The sequence below is a fragment of the Carassius auratus genome, linkage group LG28B (assembly GCF_003368295.1).
Source record: "Carassius auratus strain Wakin linkage group LG28B, ASM336829v1, whole genome shotgun sequence".
In the NCBI taxonomy this organism is placed as follows: domain Eukaryota; kingdom Metazoa; phylum Chordata; class Actinopteri; order Cypriniformes; family Cyprinidae; genus Carassius; species Carassius auratus.
This window is the reverse complement of record NC_039293.1, coordinates 1,198,516-1,216,799: the sequence shown is the minus strand read 5'-3', so window position 1 is coordinate 1,216,799 and position 18,284 is coordinate 1,198,516. Positions and strand designations below refer to the sequence as shown.

Below are 18,284 nucleotides of genomic sequence, written 5' to 3'. Positions count from 1 at the left end.
AATTTCTAAGTAAAAGTGAATATTCAATGACAAAACAATATATGTGATGGCCTTGTTTGATGGTGAATTGATTGATTGACTGGGAATTGTGATATCAGCACATGACATACTGTATATGGAGTGGTTGTGTTTGTGTATACTGAACTCATTCCCACTTTTTCCTTCGCTTTACTGTCCAAATCACCAGTCTCCTAGATAATCAAGGTTTAAAAGCAATTCTGAATTCATGTTGACTTCAAGGGTGGAGGTAAAGTGTCATTAGCAGTGCTCTGAATTTGGGACACTCGGGCAGATAAGTACAGCTGAGAGAGGCTGATGAGGGATCAAGGATCGAGACTCTCACTCACCAACACGGCCAGCAGGATCGGCGAACGAATAATCCACCAGTACTCCATGTTAATATTCTGCACCCAGCATCTGATCGACAACAAGAGATCAAATGCATCACTGTAAAGGAGCAAATATATGGCCTACTTATATTCAGTAAATATACTCAATACAGACAAAATGTGGTTAAACAATGTTTACTGAAACAACGTAGGTTTATTTGATTATCCATTCATTTATTTTTAAATACATGTTAAATGTGATCAAATATGATAGAACAGGCTTTTGAGGAACATTTATTTGTATATCTCTCAATCATCATTGTATTGCATTGCAATATATATATTTTTTGTTAATATGTTTTTAATGAAGTAGCTTTGTTAATAAAATGAAACATTTAAATATGATCCTACTAGACATACAAATCTATGTGAAATATTGTGTCAATTGATTTAATTTTATTTTTTGCTAATAAATCTCATTGATTTACATTACAAGCTATCAAAATTTCATCTTACGTTTTGACCATTTGTTTTTCTCAGCTTTGGCATCTGAATAAAGCTGATGGGTTTCTTCCTCCAAGTTTTTAGGTCCATATTCTCTCTATATAATGCTTCATGAGCTATAAAAACCTGCTTATGCATCAAATGTGTTATTAAAACAAATCACATATGCACATTTTTATTTGAGATTTTTTTCAATATTTTGTCTAAAGGTTTATTTTTCTGACTATTATTGTATATTTCTGGCTTTGCAGGGTTAATATAGTCTCAATATGCTTAACATTTAAGATGTATTTAACATTTTAAATTATTAAGCACTAAGTAAAAGTAAATAACATGTACTTACTAGGGCTACTCATTAGGGTTTGGTTTAAGCTGCTTGCAATTAGGCATAATTTACTATTATTAGTAAATACATGCAACACGTAACAAGGACACTTGTAACACACCATGTATACAGCCAGAATAACAACACATTCAACAGCACTCAAAGAAAATGAAGAATTAGGAGAAACATTTTCAGAAAGGAACACTATCTTATTTTTTACTGAATACTGTCACATGACTTCATAATGCCTATTTGTTTTAATTCAGTAGCCTACATCATTAATAATATCCAGCCATCATCTTAATGTAAGAACAGTTACATGTATTTTTAACTCCAATTTTGTACATAAAATGTCTTTTGGCAGTTCGATTAAATAATGCATAGAGAACTAGATGTTAAAAATTGTGGCTGATATTACTTCCAGTTCATTCATCACACTGAAAATGGAAGGTCAAAGCAAGTGCATTGCAGTGTGCCATTTTGTTGCATACTGCACATTTTGCATTTTGACAACTATAGTAGTATTTCAATGCATACAGAGAACCTATGCACTGAAAATGCTGCATTATCTCAGTATCTGTAGTGATAGTGTGGAAAAAAAACCAACATGACAGATGACATGCTGTCTGAATGGGGATAATACACAGCTTATCAACGGGAAAGAGTGATTCTTTTATCTGCTCAGGACAGGTCAGTTCAGCTGGATGGACGGGGTGATGAGTGTGGGACAGTATGAACCTGTCCTAAAGCCCTAGTAGGCCATGACACATTAAAGTGAGGCCCCAGATAAAAACTACGTGATTTATGTCAGTCTCTGTGCCTGCTGCTGAGCTATAGAAAAACTATAGAAATGGGGCTGGGCTATTCCTTTTGAGAAATAATTTATAATGGAATTAATACCCTTAAAGGAATAGTTCAATCAAAAATGAAAATCTTGTCATTATTTACTCATCTTTAAGTTGTTCCAACCCTGTATGAGTTTCTTTTTTTCTGTTGAACACAAAAGAAGATATTTTGAAGAATGTTAGTGACCAAATAGTAGCCATTGACTTTCATAGTATGAAAAAAACAAAAAACAAAAAAAAAACTATGGAAGTCAATGGATACCGTTAGCAGTTAGGTTACAAACATTCTTCAAAATATCTTCTTTTGAGTTCAACAGAAGATAGAAACTCATACAGGTTTGGAATTTTTAGGTGAACTATCCCTTTAAAGTGTGAATTGAATGTAATGTTTTCAGGTTAAGTGAAAATGTATTATAGTTTTAAGTTCTATTTAATACAATTAGACAACTTTAGAGTGTACATTATATTAGTTTTGAGACATAAGTTTGAGAGCATTACAACTGTAATTTTTAGATAAGCATGTTCGATTAATTTTCATGAACCATGAAATTAGTTTCATTGAAATGATTAAAAATTCAGATTCAACAATCATTTAGCTTCATCACACAATAAATGTTCTAATGTGAGTTTTTATGAATTAAATTATGTTAGTACAAAAATATGCAGGCAAACGCATGGCTATTTGACCAAAAGTATTTCCAAAGCAGAAAAATACAAAAATATAGATATTTTAGCTTTATCATCAAGTTCTAATAGAGTAGTAGAAAAAACATGTTTAATAAATACCATATGGAAACGTCATTTTTCATTTAAGATACAAATTATTATTATTTTTTCTCTTCACACACCTTATTACGAATGTGCTACAGTACTTACAATACATCTGATGTATTACAGCAGACTAACTTATGGGAATTGTGTGCAGCAGTCAGATGAAATAGATACTATAAAATATGTAACCTCAGCACTCATTAAAGGGTCATTAAAATAAATTTACATCTTAATAGCGCTTCCAACAATAACAGCGACCGAGTGAACGATTTATGAGATTTTACACGCACAATGCGATATGTTGGCTGCTACAAGCCAAACCGAAAAAGCTGGAGTGGATGCTGAAGATATATAAAAATGCTAAATACTCGTTAATCATACAAAGACTGAAAATCTGCCTAGCATCACAGCGTTTGACATACTGTAGTATCTGGGTAGCTTGTGTCCACAATTTATGCATTTGATTTGTTATGAAACAAAAGCTACAGTGACAGAGTACTGATGTCGGCCAATTCTCCAGCCGCAAAAACACACACTGACTGTTTGACGAGTGCTGGCTTTCATCAGTCGCAAACACACCCATCCCACGTGGCTCCAGAACTTACTCTTCATTCTCGTACAAGTACTTCACGATCACCCAAGGCAACACATATATCAGAGGGGCACCTGAGGGAGAAAGAGAAAGAGAGACCTTGTGACACGCGGCATAAACCATCTGCCCCGCTCTGTTTGGACATGCTATGTATGAGGAAGCTCTTAAACCCTGTTAATGAGTTCACGGCGTAAAAGCTCTGAACCTCTCACCCCAGCCGATACACTGATAGATGGCGAAGTAATTCCTCTCCGTCAAGACTGTGATGACCAGAAGGCTGTGCAGGTAGATGCCCTCCACCAGCAGCCAGTAGTTGTTGGCCAGTATGCTGTACTGCATCATCACCATTGCAACCCTGCAGCCGATCGCCGTCTGAAACGCACATGTTGTTTTTGGGTCACTGCAAGCTTTCGGCTAAATTTTAACCTGCCGCCTCCATTCAGATTTATTTGCACAGTAAATAGGTACCTTAATCTATACTAACATACATTTAAAGGAATATTCCTGGTCATTTACAACATACTTTAAAGGTTAAAGGCAGCATATTCGAATAAAAAGTTTGAAGAACAAAGTCTTTTTTTCCGTTGTTGTTCTTAAATAACTTTTAAAGAAATCTTCCATAAAAATATTTGAAGCATTAAAGGCCTGATTTACTAACAGCTTTCACCAGTGCCAACCTTCTTTTGGCATTAAACTACTGTCAGGGTTTATTACAAACACATGGTGAAAAATTTGCAATGAAATGGTTAGTTTTTTTTGTGACAAAAAAAGAAAGAAATCTTTTTGAAATTGAGATGCATACATCAAATGAAAGCTGATTAAATAAGCTTTCCATTACTTACGGTTTGTTAGGATCGGACAATATTTGGCCAAGACACAGCTATTTGAAAATCTGGAATCTGAGGGTGCAAAAAAAAAATCTAAACATTGATAAAATTGCCTTTAAAGTTGTCCAAAGAAGTTCTTAGCGATGCATATGACGACAGGGAAGTTGAGGCCTAGTGGTTAAAGAGTTTGACTCCTCACCGTAAGGTTGTGGGTTTGAGTCCCGTGCCGGCAATACTATGACTTATGTACCCTTGAGAAAGGTACCCAACACCCAACTGCTCCCTGGGTGCCGCAGCACAAATAGCTGCCCACTGCTCCAGGTGTGTGTTCATGGTTTGTGTGTTCACTGCTGTGTGTGTGTGTGTGCACTTTGGATGGGTCAAATTCTGAGAATTCACAAATTCTGAGTATGGGTCACCATACTAGGCAGTATGCCACGTAACTTTCATATTACTAATCAAAAGTTAAGTTTTGATATATTTACAGTAGGTAATTTACTAAATATCTTCATGATGTTTACTTAATGTCCTCATAATTTTGACCCATACAATGTATTTTTAGCTATTGCTACAAATAAACCTAAACCTATTAAGACTTGGTTTTGTGCTCCAGGGTCACAAATGAGTTTGTACACATCCACCCTATAATGACAAAAATCCACTCAGTGATTAATTTTTTTTTTTATCTCTAAATAATATTCTCAAATCAAACCGTTCTCAGCTTCTTGGCTGTATGACGTCAAACCCTCCCACGATTGTTTATTTGACACTGGCATTTTCCTTAGACCCGCCCCTAAATGTGATCTGTCATCAGTCCGCCATTGATTCTCCTGACATCTGAGCCGCTGAAGACGTAGTGGTTTGAATTTGTTTTTGAAGGGAATGCACCCCCCAATCTACCTAAAAGCATTTATGTTCGCGGAAATCATTCCCTTAAAAAAGAAGTAAGTATAATTTTTTTATTTTTTTTAATGAATCTTTGCAAATCGCCTTTCCTAATAACGTGCTAATTAGCAGGTTCCATGGCTAAAGTAAAGTTCATAGAATGGCTTGTCACCCCACTGAAGAAAGGGGCGGAGCAAGCAGAGCTCATTAGTATTTAAAGCAACATGCACTAAAACAAGTTACTGTGTGCAGAGCTGATTGACAGGGTAAAACGTGTTTTGATTTGCACTACCATTGAGAAATTTCAGCCAAAGTATGTTACAGACTTTGAAAGACCCTTAAGAATCATATAAACTTGTGGAAATGGGCACCCGATGACCCTTTTAAACAAATCATATACTACAGATAAAAGCAATTTTTCAGCATTGTTTTTTTTTTACATAAATAATTTTTAACATGGATAAAAGTTGTATATGCCATAACTCACTAAAATATTAACTAACTGGAGTAATGATGCTGACAATTCAGCTTTATTAAAAAAAATATTTGAATTTTTACCATTTAAAATAAATGCCCTCTTAGTTTAGCAGTACAGATTTCTGAAACATTCAAAAAACTTACTGCCCCCAAACCTTTGAATGGTAGTACAGTAGTTTATAATCTTTTAATATCAATAATAACAAAGAAAGACAGTAAGTTATTGGACCTCGTTTTTAACCAGCAACTCCACCTCCAGTTCTGTGGGGATGTCCTGACCAACATGGAAGCCATCAGGCCTTTCCAACATGGCATCTTTGATGAGAATAGAAGAGGCTCGCAGGATGAAGGAGGCAAACAAGTTCATGTGGATGTTGTTTCTCATGCAGTGCAGCTTCCTGCGGGGATCAGAGTGCAATGAATAAAAGTCAAAAAGCATTACACCGTTCACACAAAGATGCCTAACTTCTTAACCACAGACACAAACAAAGATACAAAGACTGGTGCTAAACACGTTTTCAATTTAAAATGTAAGCATAGGGAATAAATACCCAGTTGGCTTTAATGTTACCTAAAGGCCACCAGAATAGCCAATGCCAGCACCAGCGCCGCAAGAGACAGGGAATATCCAATGGTGTACATGGTCCGGAACTGACTGAGGATCCGTCCGTAGTGTTGCTGCACACAGACATACAAGTACATCTGCTAAGACAATGACACAAATGCACAGGTGAACACCATATTTAATTTAGGGTGGATAGAAATGAGATTGTGAGGGATAGGCTTTCAGACTTGACCTTGGCATGAACCGTATATAAAGGTCCTACATTTTTTTAAACTCATTACTTTATAAAATGTGTTATGGAGTCTTTTATCCACTGAAAGTCTTTGGAAAGAAAGTTTTGTGAACACATTCTTGGTCCCAACTCGTCACATACTGATGCTTGGTCAGGACCCCTTGGTCACATTTTGATGCACAGGGTTCCCCTTTAGTGTAATTTTTCAATGTGCAGGGTCCTCCATTGCTTTAAATAAGAAACTTTTGGCATCAATATGCTGACGGGAAAGGCAATGGGAATTTTATCATTATGATAAAATTTTATAATTTTGCAATTATTGCATATATATTGGGGTGTGATTTTTCAATGTTAACAGTCCTAACAGTTTTATTTATATTACAGTAAAAAAGCGACAGATGAAGCCTTACATCAGTCTTGGTTGTGAAATGTTATTGCCTCTTGTCTGTCGTGTTACCGACTGCATTATGCTAAAATACAGAAGTATCTTTTTGAATGAGATGTTAGTACATTGAGGGAGCGGGATCATTTTCAGCGATTTAAATTTTATGTTTTATTCTCTTCTTCGCATAAAGATATCGTATGGCTTCAGAAGACTTGGAATGCAACACGGTTTATTTGTAATACTTCTATACTGTTTTTTTTAGGTTTTTGTAATAAAATCCTGTGACTACACTTATATTTGCCTGTTACGTGTTTTATATTGTTCAGAAGTGGGTAAGTTTAGGTGCTCCAATAAAAGTATACATTTATGTAAAATTATGTTATGTTATATAGCGGGTTAAAATGTAAATAGATAAATGTTTGATAAACATTTAAACAAAATTTGACTTTTTTCAAGTATTGTCTGATATAGTTTGATACATTTTTGTTATTTCACATGTTTGTGATTTTTGCTGGCCAAATTACATCTGAGTAAATATCACACTATGAAATAGTGACTATATTAAAAAATATATATTGTAAAAAATGAACTCTGCATTAAGACTAGAATACACCACATGATGATTTAGCTTTATTTACAGTGTTGGCAGATCAACACTAGTTGCTAGAAGTTAGAGCCAGTCTGCAGATTCCACAGAAAACAAACATGTTTGATATGATCACTTTCAAGGGAATCTCTTTCCAGATTTTAAAAGTAGTTTAACATAATTCATCTTTAACACGTTTAAGATATTTAATATACTGTAACAATCACCTATTCATCTTGCCTCAAAAGAGTTGTGTTGTTTCTTACATACCATGTTGATTTGTGTGGGGTCACGTGATAGACATTCGCTGGCATTCTTCTGTTTGCTATACTGTCCGTCTGCATCACACTCCAGATACACGAACCCATGTCGGACTGACACACACACACACACACACACACACACACACACACACACACACACGCGCACACACAGAGATTGTTTGGTCACACAAGATGCATAAGAGAATGTCATATGTGAATTATAGAATATACTTCATGTGGTGTTAAACTAGCTAAGCTAAAAGAAGTGCATTGTTTAAAGTGCAGCCACATATGATAAATGTTTTCCCTCACAATTATGGACATAGATTTACACATACTCATAGATAGTGTGCAACCTGTCAATACATGCTCAGCTAACATTTCACCCCAACATGAAAAGAATATAAAATGTTATTTTTCATAAAGAAAATGAAACCTACTTTATGCAATGTGAACAACTGTGTTTATTAAAATGTTAGAGCCATACATAAATGCCATAAATAACACCGCTAATTGTTAATTTTCTAAATTAGAAGGAAGGGGTTTGGAGTCTTTTGACTGCTGAAACTGTTAAAATCATGTTACAAACTTAAAGGGATAGTTCTCACAAAAATTAAACATTTGATGTTTATCTGCTTACCCCCAGGACATCCAAAAAAACTTTATAAAAACTGTTCAGTTTCTTGCACAGACCGATCATTTTGTGTCATTTTCCAGTCTGGAAATAATTTTTCACGTGCAGTGAGGTGATGCTTCCTACATCCGTTTCGGAGAACCAGAGGACAAATATTTCAATAGATCTTTAAGGCATGGCACCAAAATGAGGCACTGAAATCTGCGTTCTGATTCAGTTCTAGAACATATCGGTCACATAGGTACCATTATGGTACAGGGTTTCGGAACCTAACCCTAAATATAACCTAGAAATGTTATCAATGTGAATATAATATTAGCAGCGGTCTTACCTTCCTTGTGCCAGGGCAGGTACCAGGGGCAGGCCACACTCACTGTAGTATTGGGCAGTGCATCTGGCCAGCAGGCATACTTATCAAATGTTCTGTTGCACACAAGACCTGGAAAACAACCATTAATGTTAAAGTCTCCTCGGCTCTGTTTGCAGTGCAGGACAGGATCAGTATTTGACATGACCCCTAATCAGAGGTCTCAGCAGTGTTTCCCAACATACATCCCTTAACAGCACTGTGCACTTTCATCATGACTGTTGACAGGGTCTATGAAAGACCCCTGCTGAACTTACACATGACTGTGACTCCATTACTTGTGGAAGGATGCTGAACAACTCACCTGCCATCGGTGGTTCTCTGCTGATATTTCGAAAACATTCATCTCGGTACATCATCCATCTTGCCATCAAAGTTTTGAGGGATGTAGTTGATGACACCTGCAAGAGCCAATTAGTAAGACCGCATGAAAAGTTTACATGAATTAAGTATCACAATTCAATTTTTTTTCCCTATAAGACACAATTTAGCTAGAACAATATCAAGGCTGTTCCTTCCAAGTAAATAGTGATTAAAAGACATTATATAAGCATCATAACAGCAGCATTCAAGCAGTATTCATAAATAACAAACAGTTCTGCATTAGATCAGTTAGTGGCTGAATAAGAACACAGTTCAGATCGGGTTATGGAGTCTAGAGAACATCCCGTTACAAACAACAAAGCAGTGTTGCGTCACTTACCTTGGGTGTATGGGGGGTATTGAAATCTAACCATAAAATACAGGGCTCTATTTATGAACCTCTGTGATGTTCTTGTTTTTATTTTACTTTTTTTCTCACATAAATATGTCGTTTTAATGGCTAATCTAATCTTCAGTGAGTTGCATATTGCTCCTACTTTAAGAAAACTCGAAAAAGAGTTGAGCGGTGCGTGTGACATTTAGATGTGTTTTCAGATTTATTTATATATTTATCTGGCTTGATGTTAATGTACATTACATACATTACATGTGCATTTAGACATTCAGCAGACACTTTTATCCAAAGTGACTTGGAAGCAATCAAAATCAACAAAAGAGCAATGATATGCAAGTGCTATAACAAGTCTCAGTTAGTTTAATGCAGTCTAAAAGGCTGTTCGTCCACATGCAAATGCAGCACCAGTTTACTGAAACCAAACATTTTTGAAAACACCTATTTTCAAAAACTCTGGTTGCAGTGTTATCATGTAGACAGCGAAACCAGTGTTTTGGCTTGTGACATCGGAGCCTGTGTTGTAATCTCCACCTACTGGAAACTTTTTCAGGCTTCTGATTGGCCAACATGGCTTTACGGTTGAGATTATATCGCCACCTGTTGGTTTGGCATGCTCTTGACAGTGCTTCATAGCATGCTTTTGCATTTTCATGTGGATATAGTTTTTAATTTTTTTAAACAGAAGAAGGAAAAAGATAAAAATATGTATTTATTGTCTTTAGCGGTACACTTGTATTTTGATGTGTTGACATTAATTTGACTAAAAAAAAGATTTAAAGTGCTTGTGCTATTTTTATTATATATTTAAATAGATGATATACACACAAAATATTTAAAAATGACTTTTTGTTTTCAGCATAAATGCTAGTGAGTACATTCGTCAGCACACTTTAACCATATTTGAAAGACAACAGAATTATGAAATTTAGTTTTAAGATGTACTTCAGTTTTGCTCAAGTGAGTCAATAAAGCACTCTAAAGTTCAACTTACATTTAAAATAAAATTAAACGATGTATTTTCATTTAATTGCAAATAACATTTAGCTCACACTTAAGTACATTCTTTTGAAGTAAATTACTTCTATAAAAAGTACTCTTCTTAAAAGTATGCTATACTGTAAAGCAGGACCTATCATGCCCCTCTTAGGGAGACAGTAGGGTGAGCAGATGTCCAAATAAAATCAGGACAAGCCTGATTATACGAGCCATGGCCCACGTCTTTACAGAGCGCCATTTGTCCAGATAATTCATTTTTAGCTTTGGTCCGATTGCTCTAAACAAATGATTGAAACTGATATTGGTAAGAGTAAATATTATATAAAGAAGTGAAACCGCCGCTTCCTCTTCAGAGTATTGAGACGCAAGTAACAAAAATGAGCACATGTGTAACTGTGCAGATTTTTTCACAGTCAGCTGGTCACCTTAAAATAGAGTGACAGAAAAAAAAGAGGAAGGGGAATAAGCTCTGACCTGGATGCAGGAGGAGAAACTGAGCAGGGTCAGAAGGAGGAATATTTGTGACATCCCTTAGTCCTGCTGCTGGCACTGGGAGGGGAGCTGGGGGTCCACACCAGTATGCACACCTCATAGGAAGGCTTCAGCTATCACCACACAGCCTAAAGCACAGATGGAAAGAGTCAAAGAGTTTAACACATTATCAAACAGCAAGTGCACCCTTACATAAAGCTGAACGTTATGATAATATGTACTGTATAATGTAATTGGTGATATACATGGTAGAATGTCATATATATCATTGTAAAATCCAGTTGCTATTTTTTAAATATCTCACAAAGCAGAAAACTAAATCATACACTACCACTGAAAAGTTTGGGGATAGTAAAATTGGTAACACTTTATTTTAAGATATCCTTGTTAGACGTTACATGTACTTTCTATTACGATAACAACATGGAAGTAACCCTAAGACAAACCCTAATCCTTACCATATAGAAAGTACATGTAGTTGCTTTATATTACTCAGTGCTTGAATGTATAAATACATACATATACAAATATACACTGTAACCAGGACACCTTAAAATAAAGTGTAACTAAGATTTGTTTTCATTGTCAAGAATGTTTCATGTTTTTGTTTCTCATGCTTACCAAGACTGCATTTATTTGATCAAAAATTCAGTAAAAACAGTCACATTGTACAGTAATAATTTGCTGCTCAATAAACATTTAATATTGTTGTTGTTGTTGCTATTAGTGTTAACAAATTTTACTTAAAAAGTGCTTAATTCTTCCCCACCCCCTGCCCAGGATTCTTAGATGAAAGAAACAAATATCAAACATTATTAATTTGAAAAAAAAGACTATTAATGTTTTTACTGTCACCTTTAATTGGTCCTAAATTAATTAAAATGTTCCTATTCATTTCTTTCCAAAAGACAGCAGACAGCTTCATTAAAGTGATTTATTGTTATTACATTACATTGTTTATACAGTTATTTATGGTTGCCAAAATTCACAAAATTCTTTGCATTTTAAATTTGACTAAAATACCAAAGATGAACTATTAAAAATAGGCATTACTGCATCAATATACAATGCTTAAAATATGTTTGGCTGAATTTTAGGCGATGGATATATACAGTTAGCATAATATAAAATACCTCGTAACATGACTTTATTTTGGTCATGTTCCCCACCTGTACTCCTAAAACAAAACTGGAATGCCCCCACTGTTGGTTTTTTCCACCGATTAAAGCTGCAAACATCATGTCGAGTAATAAGGCAAGCGGTGTGAGCCTCATTGGCTCCCTAAACTAATTTGACTGTTTGCTGAATGTGAGCAATCAGGATAGCATACAAGAACAAGGAATGTTTGCAGTGCAATTAAGACCTGGACTACTGCTCTACAGTATAAAAACAACATGCTAATTATCCCCCTTTTCTTCAGAGCCCTCTGGGCAAAGGAAGGTCACAGACTGTTGACCATGTCCCTGTCTTTGCTCCAAGCTCTTGCTTACGTGATGAAGCAGATAGCAGCGGACAGGATACACTAGCCCTTACAACACATCCAGCTCAATTACTCACATGGTTTAGAGAGAGATGTTAGAACAGAACACGACGGTAACAGATATGATCACAGTACAGGTACAGACAAAATCCTAGAAGGTGGCCTACATAGGTTGCATATCAAAAATTAACTTTTTGTCATTGTTTACTCACCCTCATGTTCTTCTAAACTTGAATGACTTTCTTGCTTCTGTGGACTTTAAAGAAGATCTACTGAACAACGCTGTTAACCACACGGTTTTGATGACCATTGGCTTCCACTGTATGGATATAAAAAACATTGAGACAGTTCTCAAAATTATTTTCTGTTCCACAGAAAAAAGAAAGTCATAAGTTTGGAACTACATGAGGGTGAGTAAATGGTTACATAATTTCCTATTTTTAACCCTCGAATGTATCATAGGAAAGATAACTTGTAAAACGCAGTCCCAGAATGGCTTGCAACAACCTCAGTTTAAAAACTGGATGAATATGGATTTCAAAATAATATTCTACAATACGACTCTATTCGACAGCTTAATGTTTGTTATATATTTATATATATATATATATATATATATATATATATATATATATATATATATATATATATATATATATATATATATTTATATATATATATATATATATATATATATATATATATATATATATATATATATATATATATAAAAATCTTGTTTTATTAGAAAAGTCATAGACAACTTTGTGAAAGGTGTAGCATTCAGTTCGCCTACAGCGAACGACCAGTTTGGACTACATCCATCTAGTTCCTGCAGTAATGATGTCATTAAAACAGTTTTTGACTTATCTCCACCCACAGGAATACACAAAAAAGGGGGCGTGGTCCGACGGAGAAGAAGGAAGAGCTGCGTTTGTAGAGTGTGTTTGTAGAGTGTGTTTGTCGCCATGTCGTCGAAACCCTGTTATTTTCATCTCGGAGTCAAGTCACCTTTGTTTGGCCTTCCCAGAGACGCAGTACTTAGAAATCAATGGTTACAATTTATGTTTAACTTGGTTCCCGAAAATAATAATCCACATGTAAAACTATGTGCAGCACATTTTGCTAAGGACAGCTTCCTAAATCTCAATCAGTTTAATGTCGAATTCGCACAAAGATTATTCTTGAAAGATGGAGCAGTTCCCTCTTTGTCTGGAGGAGGTTTTGTTTCTGGACCAAAACCGGTAAGTGTATTTTATTATTTAAGTTGGTGCGTTTAACAGTTTCTGTAACTTATTACACAAAGGGCAACACTGTTTAGCTTTGTTAACTAGATGTTAGGGCTGTGCGAAAAATTGAATGTGATTTTCATGCTCATCTCATCAGTAAACGTGTTCTGTGATTAGAATCATCTCCAGCACGTGCGTTTCCAGGAGGACAGCATGCTCTAAGCTGGTGTCGAATCACAACACATGAACCGCTGGCCCAATCAGAACTCGTTAGGTATTTCTGAAGGAGGGACTCGTTTTTATGACAGTGAAAACAGCGGTATACAGATAGGTGAATTGTGTGAAAAATACTGTGTTTTTACACGCGAAACATGAACACATGTTATATTGCACACTGTAAACACAATCAAAGCTTCAAAAAAACAAGAAAAACGTGACCTTTGAGTCAGTGATGTGTTATTGGTTATTAAATAACACATGATCCAAACTGTTGGATGGGTTCTGTTTCAAGTAAAATGCTTCCTATGGCGTTAGCAGCAAGGTAGCTCACTAGGCATCCATGTGTTGGCATCTCAAAGTGTAGTAACAGTTACTCACCTGGTTATCGATCCACATCCCACCCATAGTTCAGCCGTAGTCGGAGAACAGAACGAAATCTGAAACGTTTCTGCAAAAAACACCTTTACCATGGAAACATTTTTGGCTAAAACGTTTCAAATTCCATTCTGTTCCAGTCTCTGTGCAAGCTGGGACATTCACTTAAATGATTCATTCATCTTCTTGTGGTGAATACAAAAGACTAATTATACGGTCGCTCCAGAAAAAAATTTAATGTAAAAAAGGACAACAATTGGACAGTATTTAAAAATAATTCCATCTCAATGTAATCATAAGCATTTACTGCCTGACTCCCTCTAGAAATGCACAATTTAAACCACCTTTGCACACAGAATGTTTTGCAACAGTTCAATTTTAATCTGTCTCTTCTGTCCACTTTCGACCACTTCTGACCAGATTACCCCCCATGGTGATGATTGCATCAAGAGGTGAACAGGCAGATCCCTCTGTTAGCATCAGAACATGAGCAGGAGGGCTAAAGTTATCACACTGTAATATTACCTCTGCTTGTACTTATTGCCATTGTTTCTTTTTCATGTTATCAGGAAATAATACTTCTAATTCGGCTAATTTGGTCAAAGTTTAAATTCCGTCTGATAAGCACGCATTCTTGTACGTCTTGCAATGATTACTCGTGTTTATGTCAGTAGGCGGAGATAAGTGGTCTATTATTTTTAGATTACTGTATTATGTTTATTATACTTACAAGAATATGTTCTCTCTCTCTATATATATATATTGATTTTATTGACCACAAAAAAATAAACAAACAAAAAATTTCATATATATACATTTTTGGTTTGTTTATCTGTTTGTTTGTTTTTGTGGTTGGATCAGTGAAAATGTTTGTAGGGCAAGTAAAATATACAGGCTGGCGAGCCACAAGAAAAAAATCTCTCTGTTGATCCCTGCAGTCAGACCTGCTGTCACAAATCTTTTAGTTATTTTACATTTCTCTCTGGAGGCCCAGTAGGGATTGTTTTTTGGTTTCATCTCATGTTCAGTTCACACTCATGTGGTGTTTTTTCATTTTCCATCTGTTTACTTTAAATGCTACAATTATGAAACTGAATTGGAGAACTGGCTTAGTATCTCTCAGCCAAATCTGAATGTTAAGATCTTGCCAGCTTTGGAACCGAAAGCTGGGCTGCATTACTTAGAAATCACTTCCATCCATCTCCAGGACACAAGCACAAAGAGGTATACATTCATGTTTCAGAATCACGAAACTTACTGCAAAACCCCTGACCAAAACATAGAACAAAAACATTCTATTGAGTCATAATTTATTTAATTTCAGTCTTACAGATGACCTCATATTTATATATTTATCATATTTTCATATTTAGAGAAAGACAAATTTCTGTCTTAAACCCGCAAACCATTTTTTAAATCTGGAGGGATGAGCAGTCTTTTCATTAAAGGTGATTTTACCAAAATAAAATTGTGTCTGCCATACCACCCCCCCCCAAAAAAAAACACACTTGCCACCACACACCATGCTCACCATATACTAATGCCTCCAATAGATCACAAAAGGCATTAAATCTGAAGTTCTTGTCGTCCTGCAGAAATCCATCAGAATGATTAGTTAGGTATGTGTGGCACAGTCAAAAACTCCAGGGAGAAGAGGTCAACTGTTAAACCCAAACACACAGACAGAGAATTACCATATGGACATTAGGTTGTGCTGCCAGTATTTTCATTAACCAAACCAACTGGCTAAGCATGTCAAGGTTAGGTACACTAAAAAAAATAATAAAATAAAAAAAATAAAAAGTTAAATAACCATGTAAATTATTTAAAGTGGATTTTTATATTTGTCTAATTGAAAACCATTGTTTTAATCTGGTTTGTTGATTTTGTCTAAAAGCAAATCACATTTACTATATGTAAAAAAAAAAAAAAAGTTTATGTAATATTTTCTATTGTTTATGCATAGAACACAAACTGGCTTGCTTTATTTACTGCAGAAATTATTATAGGTTTTATTGATTTGTTTAGAGGGTCAGAGAGCTCTTGGATTTTGTAAAAATATCTTAATTTGTATTCTGAGTAATTAATGACAACATTTTCATTTTTGGGTGAACTATCCTTTAAATGCTTGTTTTAATATTAAGTATAATTTGAGGGGAAAAAGGTAAATTTAGCTGTTCAAAAAGGTTTAGCTGTTAGCAGTTTAGCTGTTCAATGTGTGAAGCAACAAACCATAGATCCATTTTGTTATGAGCTGTTTAAGCAAATTAAAATTCAGCCATGGGTCAGGAAAGTTTATGTGCACCAGAGGCACTTTAAAAATTCATCCCCCACCACTGTTGCCCCAGACAGCGCTAACACTGTGTGACAGTTTCAACACCTGAGACCTCGCCTCAAGCACATTCTGGAATGCTGTTAGAAGGAAGTTGAGGAATATTGCCCAGGAATAGCACTTGAGTCCTATTAGGCTAATCTTGCTTAACAAGAAAAAACAAAGAAATATACATGAGCCTACCTAAAGCTGCAACTTTAGCCAACTCTCAAATCATATCTTTAAATCAATCTCTGCCAGCAATGGCTTAAAAAAAGCAACTGTCACAGATGCGTTTTGAGCTTATTAAACAAACCCAAAGGCCACACATAAAATTTGGTGTGAAAAGTGCAAAATAATGACTAGTGGCTCAAAGGCTGTAGATAATGAGATACTGTTCAAAGACAAAACACACAGTTAGCTTTATGCTAGCAGCCCACGGGGCTTTTTTCCACTTCAGCTGCTCATTCACACATCTGTCAGCATGCACATCTCTGTAAGCTCTGAAGTTAAGCTAGCATTTAACTCTAAATGTCTGTTGATTTAATTTCTAGTCTGTTGGTTAAGATAAATTGTTAAGTAGTGGTAGCTATTCAAGCAAGTGTAACGTTAGCTAAGAAATAATAATACAATTTAGTATTTAACCAGTTTAATAAAAGTTTTTATTGTCAATTATAATGAATCAGTGTCCTTGCTAAATAAAAGTATTCATTTCTTAATAAAATGACTGACCCAAATGTCTGAACAGTAGTAGGCCTGTATAACAGTATAATAAAAGTAATGTAAAGTAAAGTAACAGGCATAACATGAACACAATAATATGAAGCACGACCAATAATATGAAGTGGTCTCAGTAACTGTGCACCAATAATCATTCAATATTGCCATTTTAGTGATGATTTTTATTCCCAGAGGTTTTCATTGTTTAATATTATTTAAATTCAATAGAGAAGGTAATTACAGAGGTGACTATGGTTGCCTCTTAAGCAAAAAGCTGACAACGCATCGAGCATTCACTCTTATTCTGACATTTTGCACAATGGGAGCACTGACTGTCATGAAAGAGCAAACAAACCTCTCTGACTAAAGCGCACAATACAGGGCTGCACTCATGCCCCTCTGAAGAGCCCAGTGAGGGTGAATAGACACATATGTAATTACAGCCATGCCATTTTGGTGAGATCTGGGCTTAGTGACCCAAACTTGAACAAATTAATTAGTGGAACGTTTAATACCACAGCAGCAGTCAAACTTACTGAGATCTGACATTTATACATAGATAAATACGCACAAGATTTACAGGTGCACTGATACCTCTTTCCCAGTGAAATGAGGCTGGCACTCAGCCATTGAACCTGTGAATTTCTCTAGCTGATGTTTCCATTTATTTTAAGTATCTCAAGTTCTTAAAAAAAAAAAACTAAATATAAATGCATAATTGCATATTCTGAGACTAAAAGTCTGAATTGTGAATCTTTTTGAATTTTTTTTTTTTTTTTTGGTAAACATGGACACTGTTAATGTGAAATATGTTTTAGTAAAATAACAGGACAAAGGGTGGTTCTTTAAAATGATATTTTAAATATCAGAATTTATTAGATTGTGAAAAATAAGTATAACACATACTGTGAAAAATGTATGCATTAAAAAAAAAAAAAAAGCAAAACCTTTAAAATGTTGTAAATATTGTAAATGTATAATTTTAAATTGTAGTTCAAAAAGTACATTAACATGCAGACGATAACAGCCAGCCAGACAGTGTGACCCCAAAATGCTGTCCCTTTTACACCATTAAACTGGGATAAGAGAGCAAGTGCAGTTCCCAGAGCACCTCTTTCCCACTGAGACATGACAGTTAGGGACCTATGATCTGATTA

General features: G+C 35.3%; 1 protein-coding gene across 4 annotated transcripts in view; it reads right to left on the bottom strand.

Moving 5' to 3' along the window:
- Positions 1-18,284, bottom strand: part of LOC113067670 (glucagon receptor) — a 48,766-nt gene that overhangs the window by 8,454 nt on the left and 22,028 nt on the right. Inside the window, exons 2-12 of one of the 4 annotated variants that reach the window (XM_026240059.1) lie at positions 15,628-15,757; positions 12,486-12,592; positions 10,776-10,921; positions 8,892-8,988; positions 8,552-8,659; positions 7,594-7,697; positions 6,127-6,233; positions 5,785-5,953; positions 3,579-3,738; positions 3,380-3,440; positions 348-417 (exon numbers count right to left, since the gene is read on the bottom strand). In XM_026240059.1, coding sequence (XP_026095844.1) covers positions 348-417; positions 3,380-3,440; positions 3,579-3,738; positions 5,785-5,953; positions 6,127-6,233; positions 7,594-7,697; positions 8,552-8,659; positions 8,892-8,988; positions 10,776-10,829 — 930 coding nt within the window. In that variant the 5' untranslated portion in view covers positions 10,830-10,921; positions 12,486-12,592; positions 15,628-15,757. The remainder of the gene's footprint in view (positions 1-347; positions 418-3,379; positions 3,441-3,578; positions 3,739-5,784; positions 5,954-6,126; positions 6,234-7,593; positions 7,698-8,551; positions 8,660-8,891; positions 8,989-10,775; positions 10,922-12,485; positions 12,593-15,627; positions 15,758-18,284) is intronic. The other 3 variants (XM_026240062.1, XM_026240060.1, XM_026240061.1) reach the window with 3 other exon arrangements.